Below are 25430 nucleotides of genomic sequence, written 5' to 3' on the forward strand. Positions count from 1 at the left end.
TCAGTTCCTTGATATCTTCTTTGTCTACCATGATGAAAGTATCTGTCTTGCTTAAATTTGAAGTACAAGGGGTGTATCTTCAAATAAGTGATAGTACAGGGGGTGTAAGTGCAAATTTCCCTTAAAATTTTCCCTTTACATATTGGTGTGCTTTATTTGGTGCAGATTGACAACATGGATGCATTGTTTGAAGCACAATTTTCTCCGCTATCAGATTCTGGACGTTTGCTAAGTAAATGTGGGAAATGCCTTCGTTACATGAAGTTCATCTCTACCCAGCCCTCACGACTATTCTGCAGTACTTGCGAAGAAGTTTATTATGTTCCTCAGAAGGGTGCGATAAAGGTAACCTTATGTTCATTTCCAACATTTTATATTCTTAGTTTTCCTGTGATTTTTGCACCTAAGATGATTTACTATGATTACTTCATATTTTTGTCTTGCTTACGCTGTCTGGGCCCACATGTTGAAAGAGGGTAGACAGAATTTGAAGTGTGTTTGGTTCTTACACAATATCTTTCGAGGGGAGTGGTAAAATCTGCTTATTTATTTTTGTAACAACTCTTGGGGAAAGTGGAGGGGCCTAACTGTGGATGGGGTACTGCTAATAAACCTCATAGTCTTTTGCATTAGGCCACCAATGGTGATATCATTGATATGATAGGTTGGTACCCTACCTATTGAGACTAGCTGCATATGCAAGTGCTTCAACATAGTCTACAAATCTCAGTGGATGTTATCTGAAAATTAAACATGTGCAAACCATGATAAGAATTATATGAGGGCTAAACGGGACAGTAGGTGTAGACACTTTTTTTTTTTTTGCGGCGGCCGTACATGATGGTGTTGTGGCGATGGTAGGTAGCAAATGGGGGGAGGAAGCAGATTAAGCGTGAGGCAGTGGCCAGACGCGTATGTTCCTACACAAGTGGTTTTGTGGCTTTCTGGTGTTTGGGTATTAACTTATGAAGTCGAGGGAATAATTGTTTTTAAAGTAAGTGACGGAGAAACTGCCTCTTTTTATAATAGGTAATAGGTACTGTATTTACAAGTGGGGTTTGCTGGAGTAATAAACTCGGACAAACTCTTTCTAGTGTAAGACAAACTCTTTCCACTTAATTTTCCGAGGTTTGTGTTATTGTGATAGGTTTAGAACTCAATTTACAAATCTGACCACTAAACTAGTAGTATTGTCCCCAGTATACGACATAAGTTGCAAAATTGCCCCAAGTATTTTACCTGGAGAAAAGACATGCATTTCTGCTATCTAGATTGTGAAGAACCTATTGCCCTAAAGGGGGATGAATGGATAAGTGATAGATTGTTCAGGCACACAATGAAAAAATTGTCATTAGGGGCTTTTATAAATTTTATAAAAGGGGGATCAATGGATAAGTGATAGATGGCGAATGTACAACTTGTACAATATAAAAAGTCATTAGCATTTACCACAGATAACATCACTATTTCACCTGGACATAAGAATGTAATTTTGTTTGTGTATCTGCCTGGAAATGCATTCTATCTTTTCTATCAAACTGACGATAGCTAACTAAATCCTCTGTGCAGCTATACAAAGAACTTACTTGCCCCTTGGACAACTTTGAACTTCTGATATTCTCCTTTCCTGGGCCCGAAGGAAAGACATTTCCTTTTTGCCCTTACTGCTACAATAGCCCTCCATTTGAAGGTATAGGAAGCCTCTTTGGTGCTTCTAAAGCCGGTGGTTCTGTCCAATTGGGAAAGGGAGCTGGCATGCCTTGTTTCCTCTGTCCTCACCCCACATGCCAGCATTCTTTCATAGCCCAAGGTGTTTGTGCTTGCCCTGAATGCAACGGAACCCTAGTGCTTGATCCAGTAAGTGCTCCCAAATGGAGGCTTTACTGCAATATGTGCAATTGCCTTGTTTTCCTTCCAGAAGGGGCTCATCGGATTACCACAACAGAGGAAAGGTGTGTCGAATGTGACTCGACCATCATTGAAGTAGACTTTAATAAGAAAACAACACCTCTGAAGGATGGAACCACATTGTATAGTGGGTGCATTCTTTGTGATGAATTGCTGCATTCGCTCGTGGAGATGAAGTATGGTAAATCTTTCTCCAAACGCATAGGAGGCAGAGGCCGAATGAGGGGTAAAGGAAGAGGTGGACGAGGACGAGGCGGAAGGAAACCAGAAGACCCTAAAATGAGTTTTAGGGGTTTCTGATAGTTCTTTTATGGACTATTACTATTTCAAGAAGTAGTTTAACAACTACCATGCGTCTCGACATTCTAAATGGCAGTTTCTAAATTAACAGATTTTCAAAAACCCATTTTGGATGAATGAAAGAAACCTCTATGAATACTGTATGCTTGAATGATGTTGTGAAGGAGAAGGAAAAGGAAATGAAAAACGAAGGGTAAATTGCTAAATTAGTATACATTAGTTTGGATGCTTTGAGAAACTTAGAACATAGGACTACAAGTGAAACCTTTTTTCATAAAGGCCATGAATTCAAGATTTACAGTGATGTGAGGTTTCAAAGCTATGGAAAGTTAGCATTACCTAACATTTTCTGTTCTTTATAATTACTGAAGTGTAAGACTAAGTTTTTTTTTTGGGTAACTAGTAACACTATTTTGGACCTTTCATCTGAAGAGTGAAAGGAAACGAAGGCGAGAGGAATATAGGAGACTAAGGGAAGTGAAGAAGCTAACTTTTCCTTATTCAATTATCAGGTTATAATTATTTAGCTGTCCGAAAATGTTGCGTCAAGTAATTGTTTTCCTTTTAATTTCTGTTTCTCGTGGTGGATTCAAGATCCAAGCACAGTATTCAGAACGTGACTGTGATTTTACCTAACTCGAATTCGGTAATTGTAATTCACCAAGGCCAAAGAGCACTACTGATAAATACGGGAAACTTGAGTCAGGAGTTTCCTGTATATCCATGACACAGCATGCAGGGAAAAAAACATCTGCTTCTCCCACCCTATAAGAAGAGCAACAGACAAGCTCCATGTAACAAGTCCATCTTGCATAGCACTCAAATAATCCTTCATGGAGCAGATTACTTGAGTGCTGAGTTGAACACCTGAAACTTTTTTTTTTTTTGACATCAAAAGAGAACTTCATAGATAGATAATGAGTCATTACAAAGGTCCACAGAGAATAAAATACAGCCCCAATGACAAAGGATATCGAAAAAAAACTAAAAGCTAGATAAAGGAGTACAAAAGTGTAAAGATAAGCAACTTCCAACACAAAAAGATCCACTTGAGAAGATTATTAGTTGTCAAACGGATAAGAAATGTCAACTTTAGAGTGAATCCTAGAAGAAGTAGCAAATCTTGCCAAAGATAAAGCTTGATGAACTCTAGTACTCTCACAAAGGCATATATTGCAAATGTGGACGGCATGAGCTAGAAAGCAGAAGTCAAAAAACAGAGGGGCTGCAAGTGCTGAAAACTCCTTAAAGCTTCTCAATTGTTGGAAAACGTAAGAATCATTAGTATGAATGTTAATATGCAATAAATGGATATCAATGGCCCAACTCAAAGCCACCAGTAGAGGCATGATAGGAGCACAGCTGGACAATCCCTGTGAGAATTGAAGCTCTTGGAAGAGGAGCCCACAATCCTAGAGTTAACCATAAAGGTTAAACCCACACCTATTTTCTTGAGCTACAAATTAAAAGAATTGGCACAGAAAATATCTAGGACAGGTTCATCCCGTGAGCATAGACATGGATTTGCATGAAAAGTAAAGGATGCAGCTAAACCATCAGAACTAAAGTAGTCATGGTAGCAAGATGTTCAATGAGAAGTTTCTAGAGTTCGAAGAGTTTGAACTCTCCCAAATCCTTTCCTTAGGTCACTGGATAATCAGTCTGGTATGATGAGAGAAAAGGCTTGAATAATGGCATGATTCAATTGATTAGCATGACTGATGACTTGTATGGGGGAAGAGATTGTGAAATAAAAGACAGACTTATTTCTAACAAGTCAATACACCATAAAAGAGAAGATATACGTGAAAAAAATTTTGCGATTATCTAGAGCCATGACAAGACCTAAATTATGCAACCATCCTAGCTAAAAAGGAAGGGAGAGACTTGGAGTTTCAGAGATGTAAATCCCAAGGTCAGCACCAAACCAAATAGGCCTAACAAACTCACATCGAAGAAAAAGATGACCAGGCTCTCAAAGGATTGCTTGCAAAGGTGACAAATGGATAAACCTTTCCAACCTCTATTAATTAAGAGATCACCCACAGGTAAGCATTCATTGCTCAATTGCCATAAGAAAAACTGGATTTTATGTGGGATTGGTAATGAGTAGATGAAGTTCCAAGCAAAGTTTGGCCAAGAAGAGTGGACACAGGAGCTGGGGGCAGAGGAAGAGGAATGATGCTTAAGAGAGTAAGCTGAATTTAGTGCTTGAGAGATAATAGAAGAGAGTAAGCTGAATTTACATTAAAATCTCCATCTCTGGAGTGTCCCCAGATGAACCTATCATCAAACCCAAACTGAGAGATTGGAATGGACATGATAATAGATGAGATATCAGCAGGAAAGATGATTTTAGAATCAGACTTTAGAAGAAACCTGTTCTCCTAAGCTCCAAGGTCTATTCGGACGCAGATTTTGTTTGAAACACTGCCATAAAACTAGGGGTGGGAATTCTGGACATGGCCTGTTAACACGGTGCGAATGAACATGGTACGGAGTTAGAGGGTTTGGGTCGACCACTTTTTGATACAAACACGATTGTTGACCCAAACCCGATTATGACATGATCCACCAACACGAATATATTAAATGGGACGAATAAGGGTTAGAATCACGTAACTCGATAATGACACATAATTGTTTATCATCCCATATTGACCCGTTAACCCGAAACGACATGGCACAATACCGCCGATACCAACCCATGAGCCGTACTTGCATTTCCTTAAAGATTAGTTTTGATTCTTTTTAATTCCCTTATCAGTTGAAGATTTGATATTCCAAAATTATACTTGGTCAACTTGTATATGAAAATATCATTGTGATTGTGGAAATGCAAGATATGCATGTTATAATATAGAATTTTTTGCCCATATGAAGGCCAACTAAATATTGAATTTCCTAATCACTGTGTTTTCATTTTCTATGTTAAAAGGTCCAAAATTAATTAATTCATTTAGGCTAGTGTCCTAATTACGTCGAGAGCAAAAGTTCTTATAAATATCAAACGGTCTAGGGCACGAAAAACTTCATACTGTACTAATTATAGCTCAAGGCATTTTTCAATGTCATGATTTAGTTATTATTGACTATTTTTTTAATTGGTTTTATCACTTTTGTGATTATGATGATATTGAAAATGTCCTCATTTTTGTTGTTGGATTATATACGTTGTTCATCCACAACATTACTAAGTGTATAATTTTATACACGTCTCTCAGACTCTATTTCATTGAAAAATCCAAGTAGATTGACGAAAAGCCAGCCACCAACGAACTCAACCGCTTTCTTTCATGCCAGTTCTTAGTTCTATAAGCGATTGATTCTCTTTTTGCCCAATATTAAGAAGAATAACTCTAAAGTGCACGATTTGTGCGTGGCAAATCTGTGTCAATAGCACAACTGTAATTAAAAACTACATGTGAAATCATATAAAGTGCATAAAAGTGTTTTACATCGAACAAGTAGAAGCCAACCTTTGTGGTTGGGCGGAGAGGGGTGCCTAACACCTCTCCCTCACCGTACCCATGCGTCCCGAACTCAGAATCTCAACCCTTTTAGTTTCTTGGTTCCTAAAACCAAGTGGCGACTCTAAATAGAATAAATTGCGCTGCAACAGACACTTCTGATCAAACAAGACATGCCGCAACGAGTGTCTAATATCAAACAGTTTCGCCGATAAGGTATCACTGTGTGGCGACGCCTCTCACAGGGGGTGTCATTAGTGTTTCAGCAGTGTCGCTAGAGTGTTCCAACAGTCTTTTTGAGTCTCGTTATTTATCTAGTCACAGCCACTTGGCTTTTGCGAAATTCGTTGGCATTTTGTGGGGTGTAGAAGAAGCAGTAGCTTGCGTACTCGAAAGTTGAGACGTCCGAAACACACTTGCATGCATATCACGATAGCCACTAGGTAGTTGCATTGGCCTCTTGGCCCGCACATTGAATTTGGATGTATTAGAGTGCATTGAAAGAAGTTGGTTAATAGGTGGAGAAATAGTTTATTGGTGCTTTGAATTATTGAAAGGTGGTGGAATTTGCATAAGAAGACGGAATAGTGTGCATAGTTGCCATCTTGTTTATACTACGGCGAGGTTTAGTCCGGTTGAAGCATAACTTTAGGATGTTGTTCATGATGGTGAAGTCCACATATGAAACAATTCGTGATTTGAGATACGGGGTAGTGTGTAATACATTCTTTAGCTAAATCTCTTTGCGAAGAGTATCCATTGATTCTCTCATGTTTGTACTAATTCGATCTCTCAGCTTATTATTGATTCAGTTGTTGTCACATTTTGTATCGTGGCACATAGATCATTGGTACATGTACGTGCAAGCCCTTCGGGTCCCAGAGTTACAATTATGAGTATAATTGACTATCCTACGGGAGGTCTAGAGTATTTTTATGCGGCCCAAGTGGCCATGTAGAGTTTTTGACCTAGGTGGTGCTTGATATTAGAGGTGCCAAATGGGCTAGGCTGCACGACACAACAAGGGTACGACACTTATAAATGTTGCACGACACAAGCACAGTTTTAGACGGGCACGGCACGGAAGTGGACCGAGCATGACACGATCTTAGAGGGCACGACACAGTTCTAGACAAGCACGACATAGGCATGGCACTTCAAATACTAATTTTAATACCAAAAGAGATTAATTTTTATTTTATAATGTACCATAACATTTTACACTTTTTGGAAATTTTTTTCCTTTTCGACGAAACTCGATTGGAGATGTGCCGACATGGGCACTGCGTGACCTGACACAATTAAAAAATAGCACGACACGACACGATTACAAAACAACACGGCACGGCACGACACAATTAAAAAATAGCACATCACGACATAATAAAATAAACGGGCCGGAACGGCATGAAGCACGGTTGGCACGGAGCTAAATGGGCCAGCCAGACCCGTTTAACACCTCCATTTGGCATGCTACCGAGATGAGCCGGGTTCGAGGCTACAGATGAATAGTTGTTCAAATTGACTTAGTTTGATTTGTTATCTCTTGCCTCTGAAATTTCGCTACGTAGATTAGAAAAACAAAAAGTAGGAAACCCTTTAAGATATTTCAGCTATACTACTTTTAAATGTACGAAGATGTTACCTTCTTTTTGATTTTCACAAATGCTCTAAGCACTTACAACTAATACCAGCCCTATCCTACACCTCTTCCCAACCAACACAATATAACGCTCCAACCAAAACGATACAACCTGAATGACATGCACCCCTTCAATCCTTCTTTGCAATGGATCGCCTCTATATATGGGAAAATAGAATCCCCTTCATGTTTATCTTCAGATTCCTCACTACCAACATTACATCCCAAAAAAAAAACGAGGCAAATTAACACTAGGGTGAAGCATTTTAAGTGCTGGGGTTGCCAGTTCGTTGTAAAGCAAGACAACCACAAGAACTTCCAACAGGTAATTTAATCTTGATTCACTATTTCCGTATTGTTTCATCTGTAACTTCCCGACCAAATTATGTACACGGCCGGAGGTACTTATCTTTGGGAGTATATATGTCTATACGTAGTAATAGTTTTATACTATTTGCAGGACTTACGTTATAACCAAATTTCAAAAAGGAAAGAAAAGAAAAAGATCAAAGAGAAACTATAACCGAAAAAATTTGTGGCAAGCACACTAGCTCAAAAGGTATGTCGAGTTACAAATAAGTATTAATCACGAGTAGAAAGCAACTTATGGAATAAGGAAGATTAGGGGAAAACAATTCACTTTGGAACTTACAATCTTTTAAAAAACATAACATTAAAAAGTACACAACACATTTAGCCTTAAATTACTCACTGCTATCTTAAGTTTCACATCTAATTTGTACATGTTCTAACAACATCCGTTTCTATGATAACAATACAAACAATAGCAAGTTCTTGTTCTCCTGTCGTCAATATTTACAAACAACAGCGAACCTTTCCTCTTTTGGGGAGGAAAAAGAGAACTTCATATTATACATGTAAATGAAAAGATACAAATACAACAGTGATCAGCAAATACACATACAAAAATTGAAAACAACACAGACAACACTACAGCAGCAATACAAAGAACCTTCGGAAACCTAGCAAAGAGCCACAGGAAGAACATTCGGTGAATTTGTAAGCCTCATCTTCTACGAAGGATTCTGAACCTGCTTTAGGTGAGTAGCAGCATAAATGGAAGAGTTTGTATCAGTTTTTAGATGGGAAAGAAGATGCTGCACATCTGGCCGCAAGTTCTCCAATGCTCTTCCACAAAGTGCCAAAATTTCGGGTCTCGGTTTGCTGTTAGTCTGCACTGGTCCTCCTTGCCCTTCGTAATGGACAATATGGTGGCTGTGGAGTATATACATGACAAAAACATGTAAGCACTTCATTTGGGTGGTGAAAAGAAAAGAAGGTGCATTTGGAACTCGAGGAAACAAAGGGAAGGAGATGGAAAATAATAACTTCCATTCATTACCCATGCTTGGTTGTTAGATGGAAGGAAGAAGAAGAATATAAGAAAAAACAAGTGAAAAGTAATTTCTTTTCCAGTTTCATTTCGTTTTTATTACTCTCTTTCCTCTTTTTTGTTGGTTCGTATAAACTTATTTTTCTCCCTTTCCTAAAAAAAAAAAGAAGCAACTGGAAAGTTATTTTCCTTCTCACTTTTTTATTTGCTTTCGCAAAGCAAATGAAGGGATGTTTATCTCAATATAATTTCCCTACAATTTCGGTAACGGTTACTGGATAGTAATCTCACTATATTGCCCCTAAAGTATCTGCAACACTTACTGGAATATTTATCTCCCCTTCCACAAAATCCTAACACAAGGTAAAACGTAAATTTTATGCTACAGGTTTGGTTAAGTTCAATGACAAGAAATAAGATCTTACAGGAAGTCAATGAGATCAGCGATATCAGCTGCTTCAACAGGAGTTGATGGAGTTGAGTTCTTCCCAAACACATCGACCATTATACTTAAAAGGAGTGACAGCATCTGGAGATGATTTTGAAAACATTAAAGCAATCATATTAGAAAAGCACAATTATGCAACTAACTCAGGAGTTAATAATCACCAAACAAGAATAGCAATTCCTACTGTACTGGAATGGAATTCATTGCCAACAGTAATGAACTGGATAAACCCACAACATCATGGTAGAAGGCAGTTCCTTCTGTCTAACTAGAGTAATTACCTAACTTTCCTTTCTCAAAATGCTTAATTGAAAACAGGCAACATCAAGTCACCAAAATTAGTAAAAAAAATTTGAGATGGCTATTAGAATCTTGGTGACAGTACAGACGTCAAGTATCTAAGGAAAATAGAGGGGGCAATGTAACAACATGTGAATATGTAGCCAAAAAGTAAATAAGTAAAGATCCTCTAAATCACTGGCAAGATTGACATATACCACTGCAAATTAAAGCCGTGTGCAGTACCATAATACAACAAAGATAGGCAGGAATGGTTCAATAGCATGTCATAAGAAACCAATGTCGACTTCATTTCATGCATTAAATCTTGTATCCACTAAGACGAAAGAAATCAGTTGGATTTTTCTTCTACAAAGGAGAAAGGATTTACATAGAGTTAAGGGGTTGATTATCAGGAGACAGGAGCCATTTTCAATGGCAGCCAAGATGAATTCCGCTCGCGTTTTGATTTCCTTAGCCTTCGGTTGGCCTCTTCACAACATGATGCGAAGAATGCTTCCTCCATGGAGACTTCGGAGAGGTAGTATTTATGAACTTCTTTCTGGCTTGCACATTATTCCTTAAAGGCATGAGTTTGAGGGGTTAAAAATGCATTACCTGGCCTAAAACTGCCTACTGAAGCTTGGTTTAAGAATTGGACTCGGGAGCTGAGATGTGGCTAAAACCTAGTCGGGGTGACCACAATAATTATTCAGCATTTCGATGGTAAGGTGACTGAACACATTGTGTATGTTGATGATAGCACGTCATCTAGAGAAACTGAGTAAGTACAAAATTGAAAGTTTATCTTAACAAGGAGATTAAAATATGCTCAAGCATCCAATTAAAAACCAATTGGCAATGAGTGGAGAGGCTGCCCATACTCGTATACTAGATTGGAGGCTATAATCAACCAAATTGGGACAAGCATGTGTGACCCCTAGCCTGCACATGATAACAAAACGTGTATTTATGGTACAAACGACGGGGCTGCCAACCAAGAGTCTTTTCCAAAAGCCTACGAAAGCCTAGCTCTGATACCATGTCAAAGTCAGAATTTTTCACTGATAAGGTGTGATCAGTCTCATCCGTGTAATAATTAAGAATTCCTCTTCCAACTCGTCCCAGAATTTTTTGTCAATATCCTCGATCAGTATCTTCTTTTTATTCAGTAGAAGGTCACCCCTCACTCCATTCCTTTCTTATGTCAGGAATAGCAGGGTGGTTGAGCTCTCTTTCCTTCGGCCGAGGGTTCCTTGTTCTAATAAATGAATTGTTATTTCTCGGAAGGTCTCTTCGGGCGTCAATAGGCCGTGTGTGCGTGCGCGCAACACTCTTGTTTTCAATTGGTATCTTTATTGGTTATTTCTTTTCTGGCTAGAAGGTCGGGTTCTAAGAGAACCCTCTAGCTAGATGGTTGGGTTAACTGGATTCCGATTCATGCGGTCGTTCTCTGCTGCATTGGTGTTTTCACTCCCCACTCCACCATAACAAAATGTTTCCACTATATCTCAGGAGTAATCAAAGGAAGTACGGCGGGTTCAAGTAGGAAAAAATGAACTAACAAGTAGGGCATACAATACTTGTTGAGTGTCATTCAACATTAGAGTGGTGAAGACTGCATTGCACTTACATTTTTCATCCTAGAGGCTCAGCAATACTGACATCCATAGCCATAGGATCCCAAGTACCCGGATCAATCGAGAGTTCTATTCTTTCTGATCTATCTGAACAGAGCATTTTGCAGGCACTTTTTGCTCTATCAACGGGTAGAACTTTGACTCGATCAATATCTATTTGACTCATACAAGTATCTACTGATACTGATAGGCGTATACTTGAGAGACTAAAGTGAATAGTACTAAAAGCTAGTCTATCCAGTTCTTCCATAGTTGAGTGCTCTTGGCAAGGGTTACTCATCAGCAATGGCGGGACCATGAATTAGCGTTAGTAGGGCACCTTTTAACACACTTCAAGCAAAAATAATAAAAAACTTTTGTTAAAAATAAAGCAAAAATCTAAGAAATTTATTAAGAAAAAAGTCAATATTAGCAATCTTGCTCCAATTAAACAATATCTTTTGTTACACATTTTATTCCAAAATCTCCACATTATCGGCAAAGAGAAAGAAACAAGACTATTGTCAAAATTGTGAATAATAGCTAAACTACAATTCATATACCCCGATTTTAGCCACTTTGGAATTTTGGACATTAAGCATTAGAGAGTTTCCAATAGTAAGTGGTGGCTATTCTTGGCATTAGACATCTTATTTCGTCAGTCTCGTAGACTTGTTTCTAATATTTGAAATAACAAGTTGAGAATAAAATGATATACAAATTGTATTAGAGTGATTATTGAAAAGATAATTTGTAAGGAAAATGCAAAAAAAGAAACAAAAAAAGGAGGGGAATTCAGTGGGGGCCCGGGCCCCCACTGGGCCTTTACTCCTTCCACCATTGCTCATTGGAGCATGACCATTCCATTGGTAGGCATGCGGTAGATCAAATTGGGCTGGTTCCATGCTTATCTGAGGGTGAGTTCAGAACAACGGTCATGGAGTTTGTGAATTACTTTGGTTTGACATATTGCTGAGAGATCTTGGTTTTGATCGCCAAAAACCTGTAAGGTACTATTGTGACAAAAAATCAATATTGCTCATAATCCTGTTTAACATGTTCGGACTAATGATATTGGGATTGACAGGCATTGTATAAACTAGCATTATAATTACCCCGTGTGAAGACTTATGATCAACTTGATGACATCTGAGCAAAGGAAGTACCAAGAATTTCTATTACACTCTAACCAATCTAGTGTGCTACATATTTGCACCAGCTTGAGGCAGAGTACTGAAATGTGTTTCCACACAAGAAGACAGCTATCAGTCGATGCTCCTTTACAGTTCAGATCCAAGCTTGACTTCTAAGCTTTCTGTTGAGGCTATACCCAAGATTTCATCTATCACTTCTTTATCTGTTATGTTATCTCAATTCATTAACAAAAGCTTCCACTCCCATTTTGCCTAAGTGGATGGGAGTCATATTAGGGAAATGAACGGAATGGGGGAAAGAATACCCTAGCTGATAATGCAGCTAAATCTTATGAAGCAAGTGGAAGGTTAGGAGTAAAATGCTGTTAAAAGTGAAAGATGGGGTTGATGGTTCTGAAAGGGCATAGAGCAAGGCCACTGTGTATAAATTTCAGTCGAACAGATTGTATGTATTTCTCCAAAGGAAGATGACTTCCATCCAGTTCTTGTGGTTTTCATGAAAAAGTCAAGGCAAAGTTGACAGGGATGCTGGAAACTCCACATTACATTATGGTCAAATTTGAGAATGGTATGAAGCAATTCTGGATGACATAATTTCTAAAGAATTCCGAGACCTCTAATATGTTGTGGATAACTATACTGCATGAGTGCTGGATCTCTGAACAAGTCACATATGAACTTGGCATGGTTAAAAACGGATAAGTTGTGCATGGTTAAAAACTGATAAGTTGTGCAGTGAGTGTTAAGAATCATCTCACAGATGCCTGGAAATATTGAAGGTCAATCTGCCCGAGTAAGGCTTCATGTTGGTGATAAAATACATTGCTGAATACCAGAGCTGAAATAGAAAATTTTAATCTAGAAGAAGTGAATGGCTAGCATACCTTACTGAAAAGAGCATGTGCATTGGCCAATCTTGGGAGCAACGGACCAATAACACGGAATGCAATTCTCAACACAGCAACTGATGTTACTGGCCTGAGATGCTTAATGATGAGATGTGTTCCATCTAGCCATTCTTGTGGAAGATTACTAAAGAAAGAGTGCAGCAGGGCCACAATATTACCTGGCAATGATACAAGTATATTACAGGATCAGAGGATCACCAAAAAACAACAATAAAAATGCAAGCAACAACTGTCCCTGAACACGCAACGCTTCATGGTGATGATCTTCAATTGATCAGTCCTAGAAGAACACCAGCATCCCCACAATGTACAGATTACGTCTATTGGGATAGAAGAACAAGTCGTGAACTCAAACAAATATCTCACTTGTGAAACTTGAGAGAACAATTTATGTACGCTGAAAAAAATTGAAAACATTTGAATTCCACAACGATTCTGATTCGATCACTAGAGAAATTAAGACTCACTGCTAACATGTTTTAGCAGAAGAATTAAGCCCTTAGATTGTTTTCCTATCAGCCAAATTTGTGACCAGAAAAAAAATACTGATGAGTTGTCACATGCACGATAAATTTCTAACATACAATGATCTGTGACTACTAGTTTTGGCACATAAATTTGAACAAAAGATTGATGCACATCATCAATGTATCATATGTTGGGCTTGCGGACTAAATGGCATATAAAGAGCCTAAATGCATGTTAACCCAACAAGCCTATGAGTATATGGGCCTGCGGATGAAGTAGCAGCTCGACAAATTGGTTGAACCATGTAGGGTCCGCATTTCGCAGGGCCTACAAATCAAATATGGGTTAACGTAGTCTCAAATCAAATAATACGTAGAGCCCAAGAGAAGAATATTCCAAGGTGGATGCCATCAGATGTAACCAATATTTGAAATTGAAAGCAGTGTTCTAAAAGAAGGATTTAATTGCCGATTAATCGGAAATTTGGTCTAACCGATTAGATTAATGCCTAGTCGGTTGAATTAGTAGGTCAGGAGGTTAATCAGACTTAGTCGGTGATTAACCGGCAATTAGTTGGTCGGCGTCTAGCGGCGATTAGTCGATTAATCGGTTAATGGGCGATTAGTTGGCTATTAGGCGATTACTAGGGGTAAAATCTATAATTTTGGAAAATCAAGGGGTGTAATTGTTATATACTCATACTAGTTTAAGGGCTTCGAATCACAGTTTTTAGGGCTTGTTCAACACTTAGTCATCGATTGATCGATCTTGGAGTCGCCTGTCATATCTCTGTGAAACCCTAAAACACGAGATCTCCGAGCCACCTATCGCCTCTCTCTCTCTCAAATTCGAGATCTCCTCTCACTCCACGTCTCCACCGACCTTGAACATTTTTTTTTTTTGAAAAGCCCATACCCATATTGACACGTTAGTGATTCTGGAAACAAAGTGTAGTAATATTTTTTATTAAATCTTAACACGAAGTGTAGTATTGTTTGGTGTATATAAATAAAGTTATTATAATTGGTAGGTGACTAATAAATGAACGGCCCATACCCAGTACCACCTGGTATTATAATCATGTTAACAGTTTTCTGTAAATGAGAGATTTCTATGTCATATTTGAAAAACAATTGATGTTGATGGATTGATAGATGAATGTTCAACTTTTTATAAGAGTTGTCATTGGGGAGTATTTATATATAAATAAATAAAAACCTAACTAATTGCTACAAGCCGAATAATCGGCGATTAATAGGTCTCGAAGCTCGAAGGTGGTTGACCGAGTGACGAACGCCAAGCGACTTTTAGAACATTGATTGAAAGAGGCTGAGGAGCTAAGATGAGATAGCATCCTATCCTGGCAACAACGATTCAAATTCAAAAGAATTATTTGGTGACCAAGCATTTGATGAAGGAAGCCCCTATAAATAAGAGGTCCATCATAAAACGAAGGGGATCTCTCTTCTCCCCTAAACGTAGAAGCTATACATACATCTCTTCCCCCTCAACGTAGAAACTATACAAGAATCACTTCTCCCGTCAATGTAGAAGATAAAAAGAGAGAGAAGATACACTACTCAAACAAAACTTCTGCAATCTACAACGACCAAGTAACCTACTAATTTTTTTTTTTTTGAAAGGCAAAGAAAATTTTATTAATCTTTGAATAAGTACAAAGACGAAAAGGAACAAGGATTTAGACAGCATCATATCCCTAAACAAAGATTAAGAACAATCATGTGCCAATCCAAGACCTAAAAGAGAGAAGAAGCCGAGATTGGCAAGCTACCAACCAAGGAAAAGCCAAAATGGGCTGAAACCCGAACACCTAAAGGGATTGAACAACCAAGCAACCTATTCGCTCACTACAACTTGCAATCTTCAGCAAGCCTCGAAGACCTGGATAAGTGCTCCACTAACACTTTAAAAAAAAGGTGCAGTTTTGTCCTTATTTGAATTTTTTTCGCGTTTGTTTGTTTTGCGCCAATTTTTTTTTGACTTTTTGATTCGTCTTGATGAGACGAATCGGAAAAGTAAAAAAAATTTACTTTTGCCCAAATATTTTGAACAATGACCACTTTTAAGTAGAAAAAGTAAAAAAAAATCTACTTTTTTTTACTTAAAAGTGGTCATTGTTCAAAATATTTGGGTAAAAGTAAAAAAAAAATTACTTTTCAAAAAGTCAAAAAAATTTGGCGCAAAACGAACAAATGCGAAAAAAAATTCAAATAAGGACAAAACCAAAAAAGTGGAAAAAGTTAATGGAACGGGGTTGCACATACCAAGTGATAGGTAAAGGGTTCCAATCCCTCTAAATGTATCCTATTTAAATATCCGTTTTGATGTAAACAAGGGTTTTAAACCCCAATCATCAATAAAATTAAATCATTCTTGTCTTTTCTTGTTCTTTATTCTTCACTAATTGGAGGTTTTACTTTCGTACTATGTAATTAACAATTTGAAATCCAAATCGGAAATAGGAGCCTACAAATAAACAATTAACACTGTTCGCTTGAACAATGGATATTTGGGATATAGATTTCAAATTGTGGATTAAACTCTATGGTTCAAAATTTATGTCTACAACTAGGCTCTCATTTTCCAATATGATGTTGTAGGGAAAATGAGAGCCAGCTTATTTTACACCTAAGAATGGAAGAAAAGGAAAAGTTTGGCCGATGGCATATTGATTACAAGTGGATGAAAAGGAAAACGAAGAAGTATAAACTATAGAGAAAGATAATATCAGCAACCAGTTATCAGCATAGACGGCAAAGTTTATCAGTACCTGTGTTGCATCGAATCGGGTACTGGTATTGTCTACGGGTACGTGTCTAAGTATTGGATCTATTAATTTCCATTTTGAGGATATGGGGACACAGAAGAACTATGTATTTCATTATATATTTCTTTTATTTTGTAGGATAAATGGCATTTTAATGCAATATCTAGGACTTCCATGCATATTTTAGGATAAGTTCATCATTACACAATATGCTTGGTAGGTGAATGTCTAACTAAACATGTCGGACACGAGCCTATTGCCCTTATCTGAGTGTATATGGAACAGATCAGTACAAAGCTAAAGGAAACAAGCAAATACCAATGGCAGTTGACGTATTGTCTTGGGCAGCCCATGTTGGGTCAAGCAAAGCATAGCCAACGGCAGAATCTAGTTCTCCAAGTGACCTTTTACCATCAGTGAGCCACCAACTCTCTTTTATTATTCGTGATGCCTCCATATAGAGTTGTACGTGAAAATCCATTGGGAGCTGAGCCAACAGAAGACCGCAAGATTGGATGAGCAAACAAGATAACTGCTGGCAGGTATAGCCACTTCGGGAAACAAAGTTAGAGGTGTTTATTCCGGAGATTGAAGGAGTGGATCTACTCGCACCCATGGAATCAGTGCTGCCGCCGGAAGGGGAAGTGGGTAAAACAGAACCTTGACCAACACCATTAGGAGCACCATGAAGACCATTGCTAGATTGGATAAGGGTTGGTTGTATATGCACAACGATTTGAACTAGTGATGATACAATCTGAGAAGCAGTTATAGGAAGGGACAGTATTTCTATGACTGCTGTTTCAAGGATCAGCTGAGTATGTGTGCCTGGATCTTGGATTTGATAGAATGCTCTCTGGCCTTCAGAAACATTTGTGGATCCGGCCAGAGAACTCGCCGATGTCTTATTGTGTGCACGGAGGGAATTACTTGATGCCTCCCCCAGTGAGCCAGATTTTGAGCTATTATATATAGGAGGAATAACATTATTGACAAGTCCTAATAAAAGTGTTGCAAAGTAGTCCAATGGTGGGCAAATGGCAGCATTTGATGTGTTAATGTGCTGAGGAAATGACTCAGAAAATGGGATCTGTGAGGAAAACAGAAAGCAATCAATGAATCAGCAGTAACGACCAAAGGAGAGAGAGAGAGAGAGAGAGAGAGAGAGAGAGAGGGTTTTTACCTTTTTAAGATCCAGTACATTTAGCAATCGGAGAATCAGCTTTCCTGGGAGATGACCGTAGAAATATGCAAGAATATCGCGCACAAATGTAAAATTTAGAGGATAGTGGTGAAGAAATGTAGAATACAACAGTAGTACTCTGTCAGCGAAGTCTGTGGCGTCATTTTCAATAAGCCTGTAGATGATTACTGGGATAACCGGAAGCAAACGCGCTACGATATCGTCAAAGAATACAGGATACCTGCCAGAGCAAAAAATAAAAATAAGGTCATAAAAAGGGAATTTATGAACATTAAATAAAAATATCCCATGGAAATACTTATCAATGCTTTGATTGACAGCAATATATGAAAGGGACCCTTAACGATGTATATGCCACTATAAGAATGAAAGGCGAATTCATTCAGCGCCCCTCAAAACCTGTACAGTCAATGTCTCCTTGAAGACAGGCCATTTCTCATCTTCCCATGAAAGAGAAAGATTACTCGGATTAAACACATGCAGTGTCACTTACCAAATTGACCATCACATATATTTTTTGACCAGACCATGCACCAAATAGTCAATTATTTGTCCTCAAAATTCCTTTTGTAGATGTTGACTGGATTGTAACTCCGCCTGGTTCGTGCTTAGAGTCTTATCTTTATTTCCCAGCCGGTCCCAAGCCCGGATAAAGGAGGAGGGTTGTGCGTTAGGTAGCTGACAGCCAGCACATAAAAAAAACCCGTCAGATCTTTATGACATGAATCCAAATATGATTACGAGACATGCTAGGGCATTCCCTTTAAGCGAAGCGTTGTGCCTGCCTTCGGGTGTTTCGAAAAATGAGCAAGGGGCGCCACACCGGCGCCCGGGTGTGGTGATAAGTGAGCAAGGGTTCTCACGCGTGCCTAGACGAGCGCGGGTAAAGAAGCTAGCCCAGGACTATAGGATTCGTTTAGCAACTTGGAATATAGGGACATTAACGAGTAAGACCAGGGAGCTAGTTGACACCATGCTTAGGAGGAGGATTAGTATAGCTTGCCTTCAGGAGACTAAGTGAGTAGGGGAGAAAGCTAGGGAGATGGAGGACACAGGTTATAAGCTTTACTATACGGGTAAGGATAGACATAGAAATGGGGTAGGTATCGTAGTAGATAAACACCTGAAAGATTCGGTAGTTACGGTAATGAGAAAAGGAGATCGGATTATTTTAATTAAGCTTGTGATCGGAGAGAGTATAGTTAATATTATTCGTGCTTACGCACCCCAAGTAGGCTTGGATGATCTTATTAAAGAGCAATTCTAGGAGCAAATGGATGGCGTAGTTCAAGGGATACCTTTTGGGGAGAAGCTATTTATAGGAGGCGATTTCAATGGTCATGTGGGAGTGCATAAGCAAGGATATGAGAAGGTACATGGTGCCTTTGGATTTGGTGACCTTAACGAAGGTGGTAGGAGGATTTTAGATTTTGCGGTAGCTTTTGACCTTATAGTTGGGAATACTCTCTATAGGAAGCGAGATGAACATTTAATTACCTTTAAGAGTGGAGCAATAGAAGCCAAATCGACTATTTTCTTGCTCGAGGGGCAGACCGCTTGACATGTAAGGATTGTAAGGTTATTCCCGGAGAGTGTCTAGTAGCACAATATAGACTTTTGGTGTTAGATATTTGTCTCAAGGGGAATAATACAAGGAGAAAGGAAACTAGATGCCCACGGACTAAATGGTGGGGCCTAAGAGGGGAGAAACTAGAGGTATTCAAGGAAAGAATGTCTCAAGAAGTACGGTGGGGAGTGGAAGGCGATAGTGACAATATGTGGAATACGATAGTTGATGGTATTAGAAGAATATCAAAAGAAGTTCTTGGCGAGTCGAAGGGAAAAGGTCCAATTTCTAAGGAGACATGGTGGTGGAATGACGAGGTTCAAACCATGGTAAAAGCAAAGAAGGAATGCTTTAACAAGTGGCAAAAGGATTGGAATGTGAAAAATTTTCAGGTCTGTAAGCAAGCTAGTAAGGAAGCTAAGAAAGCCGTTAAGGATGCTAAGTTGAAAGCCTATGAGAATTTCTACGCTAGACTCGATAGTAAAGATGGAGAAAAGATTATTTATAAACTTGCTAAGCTACGAGAAAGGAAAGTTAGAGACGTTTCTCAAGTTAAGTGTATAAAAGATATTGATTCGGTGGTGTTGGTGAAAGACGAGGCGATCAAGGATAGATGGAAGTTGTATTTCGATAAGTTGTTAAACGAGAAACATGAAGGAGGCTTTGGTGGGAAGGAAGTGTATGTACCTGGCGAGAACATAGAATATGAGTTTTATCGAAGAATACAAAAGTTCGAAGTGGTTAAAGCTTTAAAAATGATGAAACCGGGTAAGGCCCTAGGACCAGATGGTATCCCTATTGAATTGTGGAAAAGTCTAGGTGACTTGGGGGTGAGTCGGGTGACTTGGTTGACGAAGGTGTTCAACAAGATTATTATGACTACGAAGATGTCCGACGAATGGAGAAGGAGCACCTCAGTACCTATCTATAAGAATAAAGGGGATATTCAAAGCTGCAACAACTATAGAAGTATTAAATTGATGAGTCATACGATGAAATTGTGGGAAAGAATTATTGAGCATCGCTTGAGGATGGTGACTACGGTGTCAGAGAAACAGTTTGGGTTCATGCCAGGAAGATCAACCATGGAAGCTATCTACCTATTAAGGAGATTGGTAGAAAAATACAGAGCAAAGAAGAAGGATCTCCATATGGTTTTCATAGACTTAAAAAAGGCTTATGATAGGGTGCCTAGGGATATCATATGGTGGGTTCTGGAGAGAAAAGGAGTGACCAAAGGGTATATCGAGGTGATTAGAGACATGTATGAAGGTGCCGTCACTACCATTAGATCACTAGTAAGGAAAACGAGTGAATTTCCTATCACCGTAGGATTGCATCAAGGATCAGCCCTGAGCCCATACCTCTTTGCCTTAGTTATGGATGAATTGACTAGACAATTTCAAGAGGATATTCCATGGTGTATGATGTTTGTAGATGACATTGTCCTCGTAGATGAAACCGCTAGAGGTGTTAATACGAAACTAGAAATTTGGAGAGAAGCATTAGAGTCAAAGGGTTTTCGGATAAGTAGGAGTAAAACTGAGTATATAGTGCGCAAGTTTAGTGGTACCAGTAGTGCGCATGAAGAAAGAGTGATGATCCAAGACCAGGAGATACCAAAGAGTGATCATTTTAGGTATTTAGGCTCAATTATTAGTAGAGATGGAGAGATTGCTGATGATGTGACCCATAGGGTCCAAGTGGGGTGGCTCAAGTGGAGAAGCGCTACTGGTGTACTATGTGACAAGAGGGTATCTACAAAATTGAAGGGAAAATTCTATGGAACTGCCATAAGATCAGCGATGCTTTATGGGATAGAATGTTGGTCTATTAAGAAACATGTGAGCAAAATGAGTGTAGCAGAAATGAGGATGTTGAGGTGAATGTGTGGTAAGACTAGACGAGACAAGATTAGAAATGAAACAGTTCATGAGATGGTAGGTGTAGCACCTATAGAGGAGAAGTTGAGGGAATATAGGCTAAGGTGGTTTGGACATATCTACCGTAGACCAGAAGATGTAGTAGTTAAGAGAGCAGATAGGATAGCTCTAGGTAGCAATGTTACGGGGAGGAGTAGACCTAAATTGACATTAGATGCTGTAGTGCGCAAAGATATGAGTATAATGGGTCTGTGTGAACAAGCGGCACTTGATAGAGTCCAATGGAGGAAACGGATTCATGTAGCCGACTCCAAGTGATTGAGACGTAAGGCTCGGTTTGGTTTGGTTTGGTTTAGATGTTGACTGGATTGTAATGGGTCGGAAAGTAGATTCTATTCCTAGGGAATAACGGTTAAATACTCGTATATGATCTTGGAAATAGTTGAAACTGTGGAAACACTATTTATGTGGACATTGGCCTGATACATATGCAGATTTTAGGCCTGGTCACAACTGTCAATTTATGGGTTACTAAACAGACCAAGATGTGATCAAATATACAATAATGATGTTGACGACACGGCCATGGAGTGGATAGATAAGTCTCATAGGCTTTAAAGCCTAAACCAAAAGGTTATGGGTAGCATGAGCATCGAGAAGTCTTTTTGGATCACAAACAAGTGTCCATGGTAGCTGGTAGTTCAAAGGTCATCATGAATCTAGTACTTGCATTAATATTCATCTAGGTACATTAAACACATGATATTAATTCATTGCACGTAGTCATTGTTAGATTCTAGGTGTGCACATATTCAATGTCTTCATTTATATTTAGGTTCATTCACATATCTTATTAAATGTGTTCGTTGACAGGTTCATTTCATTTAAACTTCTAGGAATCAGAAGAGTCTTTTCCATGGATGATAAATTGGAATGTAATCTTTCCTTTTATGAATAGAGTTGATCATTGCATTTTAGTATCCAGGCTGCAGTCATTGTATTTGGGGCTGCGGTCCTTTCAGAAATTGACTAACCCTTGCGAGGGTGAAGCACTCTTTTTCACTCTTCTTCTCATTCTTCCCTTTCTTCTTTCCGCACTTGCCCAAGTAGTATTCTTACTTCCCCACTCAAAACCACCATGATTATTATTGGAGGTGGCAATACTCTTAAATCGTCCTACATCAGTTTGGTGTCAGGTCTTAATCCTGCATCCTCAAAGTTGATCCATCTACAATGGTGACAACTAGTGAATTTAATTCCAAGGTTGGCGCTCTTTCTGAAGAGCTTCAGGCTACTCAGGAAGGTGTCGCAACTTGGAAAAGTGATGTTGCAACGTTAAAGAGCGATGGCGCTACATTAAAAAGTAGTATTGCTGCTGGGGTTAATGATGTACTGGAGATAAAAAGATCACTAGATAGATTGGCATCTGTTATCATGGGCAAAAATCCTGTCGGAGAGGGCTTTGCTCAAGAGTTTGGTACCATAAATATTCCAGGATCCTTCTCCAAGAAACCCCAACAATTTATGACACAAGTTCCGCCACCCCAATGGCCACACCGATTGCAAGAAGATCAGAGATTACTTGATGTTGACAGAGATGCTAAACTAGAATTTGGAGACTTTCATGGAAGCAACGATGCGGAAGTATTACTTGGTTGGTTACATGGCCTGAAGAGTTCTTATTAACGATGAGCAGAAATTCTTTGTGGAGGCTAAGTTGAAGGGAACAGCTAGAATTTGGTGTGGCAGAATAACAAGAAACATATTATGCTAACATGAGGACGTGAAAAGACATGAAAAGTGCAATGACTTGATACTTGTTGCCAGCTAATTTCAAGCAACGTGTTCAGCTACAGTTCACACAAGTGATACAAGACAGTATGTCCGTTGAAGTTTACATTGAAAGATTTTATAGCTTGGATACCAGATCCAAATTTTCCATTGAGTAAAGATGTGATGATTTCAATGTACCACCAAGGGTTGGATACAAAGATTTATTGTAGTTTAGTTGTTAGTTGACTCTATAGCATGGCAGATGTGGTTCAAGTGGCTTACCAGATGGAGGAAGACTTGAAAAAGAACACTCCCATGAAGGCTACAAGTGAAAGTGTTACCCGCAATGAGAGGACTTTTGTAGATGGGAGTCAAAGTAAGGTTACTGAGAAGCCACAAGGAAATTCTTTAAATCCTAACAAGTCCTCTTGTCCTAGTGCATCTTATCTACATCTCAAGCAAGTAGTACTTCTAGAACAAGATGTTTCACTTGCCATGGTTTTGGTCATTTATCCTTTCAATGCCCCAACAAGTCAATTGCCTTGGTTGGAAAGGAAGTTCCAAAGGAGACCACATGAACTGAACCACTAGCCGATGAAGAGGTTTGTGAACCCCTTGATGCTAATTTAGAGGTAAATTTTGATGAATTAGATGAATTCATGGGCATTATCCTTCCTCTTGTGGTAACCAATAAACAAGCTTCCAAGAGTGATGAGCGCCTTCCTTATCGAGGGAAAATCTTCCAGACAAGGGTCAATTGTGGTGGTCAAGTTTGTTCGTTGGTTATCAGTATTGGAAGTTGCACCGAAGTAGTAGCACCGAAGTGGTATCCGAAGAAGCTCTGAAAAAGTTAAGGTTGAAAGTTGGGCCACATCCAGAACCATATCATGTGGCTTGATGATTTAAATTTCTAGGAATTAGAAGACTCTTTTCTATGGATTATAGATTGGGATGTAATCTTCCCTTTAATGAATAGAGTTGGTTATTGAATTGAAGTATCGAGGTTGCTATCATTGTATTTGGGGCTGCGGTCCTTGCAGAAATCACTTAACAGTTGAGAGAGGGTGAAACACTCTTTCTCTCTTATTTTTCTCATTCTTTCATTCTTCTTCATTGCGCACTAGCCCAAGTAGTCTTGCTTCCCCACTCAAAACCATCACGATTCTTATTGTGACGGCAATACTCTTAGTGTACTAAAACCAACCTACATCACATGTTTCCATAGGAATAACAATAAAACTTCAGCATGAGTAACAGATACGGCAAATAATTTAGTTGTAAAATGCAAAACATACTAGGCTGAAAACCACTTTCTATTCTGTATAATCTATCATTTCTCGTGAATAAATGTAACATTTTTTTGGGGACTTCTCTGGAGTGAGTGAATTCCACTTTGGTTCAGGCAGACAGCCAAAAACCATCCTTTTACTTCTCTGTTTGTCCCTCAATAGAACATATGTTTGAAAGTAAATGTACGAAGGCAAAATTATCCAAAATAATTGGAGTGTGATTCCGAACTGAAGAAAAAACAGGTTATGTAGCTGACCCCATGTTGTGCATACCGATGTTTTGGACTATCAATGAAGGAAGCATGGTAATATGCACAGAAATTAAATTGGGTCTCTAGCCCTGTCCTCTCTCATGCTATTTGACTTTGATTAGTGGGCATGGTTCCACAGCAAAACAAGTACAAGAGGGCCACTGTTTCAGTGATATTCTGAGAGCATCCACTTCATGCATATTGCCAAGGGTTAGGTCTGTCTCCAATCCTCCTCCGCCCATAACCTCAATGATTGGGGACAACATGGGTTCTGTTGTTGTTGCTGTTGTGTTGTATGTAGCTGACCGCAAATACACTCTCATTTGCTGGTTTGGTAAAGAAAAATAAACTAAAAGAGCCTCTAAGGGGGTCCATCCCCTGTACAAAGACATAATAGTGGTAAGCCTACTAAGCCATACAATTCAATTCAAAGAGGCATATGGACCAAACCTAAGACAAGAAGGGTTAAGTGCCCCTCCCCACTTGTTCACAACCTGTAAATACATACTTCCTCATGTAAGATTATATCCTCTAGGGCCGCTTTCTTTTTGCCTCCTACACAAAGTTTTGTATAATGCTTTGAGATTTATCTTTTTTCCTTTACACCTGTACCCATGTGGCTAGACACATGGCCTGGATTTCCCTCCAACTCATTAGTACACCGGTTCAGTGCAATGTAGAAGTCCCCTTCACTTTCTAGTAAATACATTTATTGGATAAAATACAAAACAACACCTCGATCTTGTACAAAATCCATCATTGATACCATAGGCTTTGGTTGGGCTTTTGTGCCCCTCAAAATCAGAATCCTGAATCCACCACGGGACCCGACCAACAAAAACTTATCGCACTTGCCCTGGCAACACCAATTAATAACTTGCTGACTTCTTGATGATAAGAGTTTGCAAGAAAATGGATGGCAGCTGATTTATCATTTTATTTTAGAACCAGGGTTATTTTGGTCATTGTACACTTAGGGTTTTGAAGAGCCAATAAATAGGACTCAAGTCATTAGAGCAAAGTCAAGATATGAGAAACCCTAAGTTGGTTGGGGGCTACAGCCATGTATCCCTTCCCCTCCTCTTCCTCTTCCTCATTCTCTTATTTTCTCCTTGTGGATTTAAG

At 38.9% G+C, this 25430-nt stretch overlaps 2 protein-coding genes and 1 non-coding gene across 6 annotated transcripts in view; 2 read left to right on the forward strand and 1 right to left on the reverse strand.

Moving 5' to 3' along the window:
* The window catches only part of LOC131299487 (DNA topoisomerase 3-beta), a 65825-nt gene extending 63274 nt beyond the window's left edge, over window positions 1–2551 (forward strand). For all 4 annotated transcript variants that reach the window (XM_058325043.1, XM_058325046.1, XM_058325045.1 and 1 more), the window contains 2 exons: window positions 166–345; window positions 1570–2551. In XM_058325043.1, coding sequence (XP_058181026.1) covers window positions 166–345; window positions 1570–2208 — 819 coding nt within the window. In that variant the 3' untranslated portion in view covers window positions 2209–2551. The remainder of the gene's footprint in view (window positions 1–165; window positions 346–1569) is intronic.
* Window positions 2552–7955: 5404 nt separating this feature from the next.
* LOC131302026 (mediator of RNA polymerase II transcription subunit 23) overlaps window positions 7956–25430 on the reverse strand; it is a 52050-nt gene continuing 34575 nt past the window's right edge. Inside the window, exons 17-21 of the mRNA XM_058328593.1 lie at window positions 17522–17762; window positions 16657–17428; window positions 13059–13240; window positions 9100–9203; window positions 7956–8556 (exon numbers count right to left, since the gene is read on the reverse strand). Coding sequence (XP_058184576.1) covers window positions 8355–8556; window positions 9100–9203; window positions 13059–13240; window positions 16657–17428; window positions 17522–17762 — 1501 coding nt within the window. The 3' untranslated portion in view covers window positions 7956–8354. The remainder of the gene's footprint in view (window positions 8557–9099; window positions 9204–13058; window positions 13241–16656; window positions 17429–17521; window positions 17763–25430) is intronic.
* On the forward strand, window positions 24344–24451 carry LOC131302153 (small nucleolar RNA snoR100). Its single transcript, XR_009191627.1, has one exon. It is a non-coding gene; the product is annotated as a small nucleolar RNA snoR100 (small nucleolar RNA).

This window comes from Rhododendron vialii, chromosome 9a, assembly GCF_030253575.1.
Source record: "Rhododendron vialii isolate Sample 1 chromosome 9a, ASM3025357v1".
Taxonomy (NCBI): Eukaryota; Viridiplantae; Streptophyta; class Magnoliopsida; order Ericales; family Ericaceae; genus Rhododendron; species Rhododendron vialii.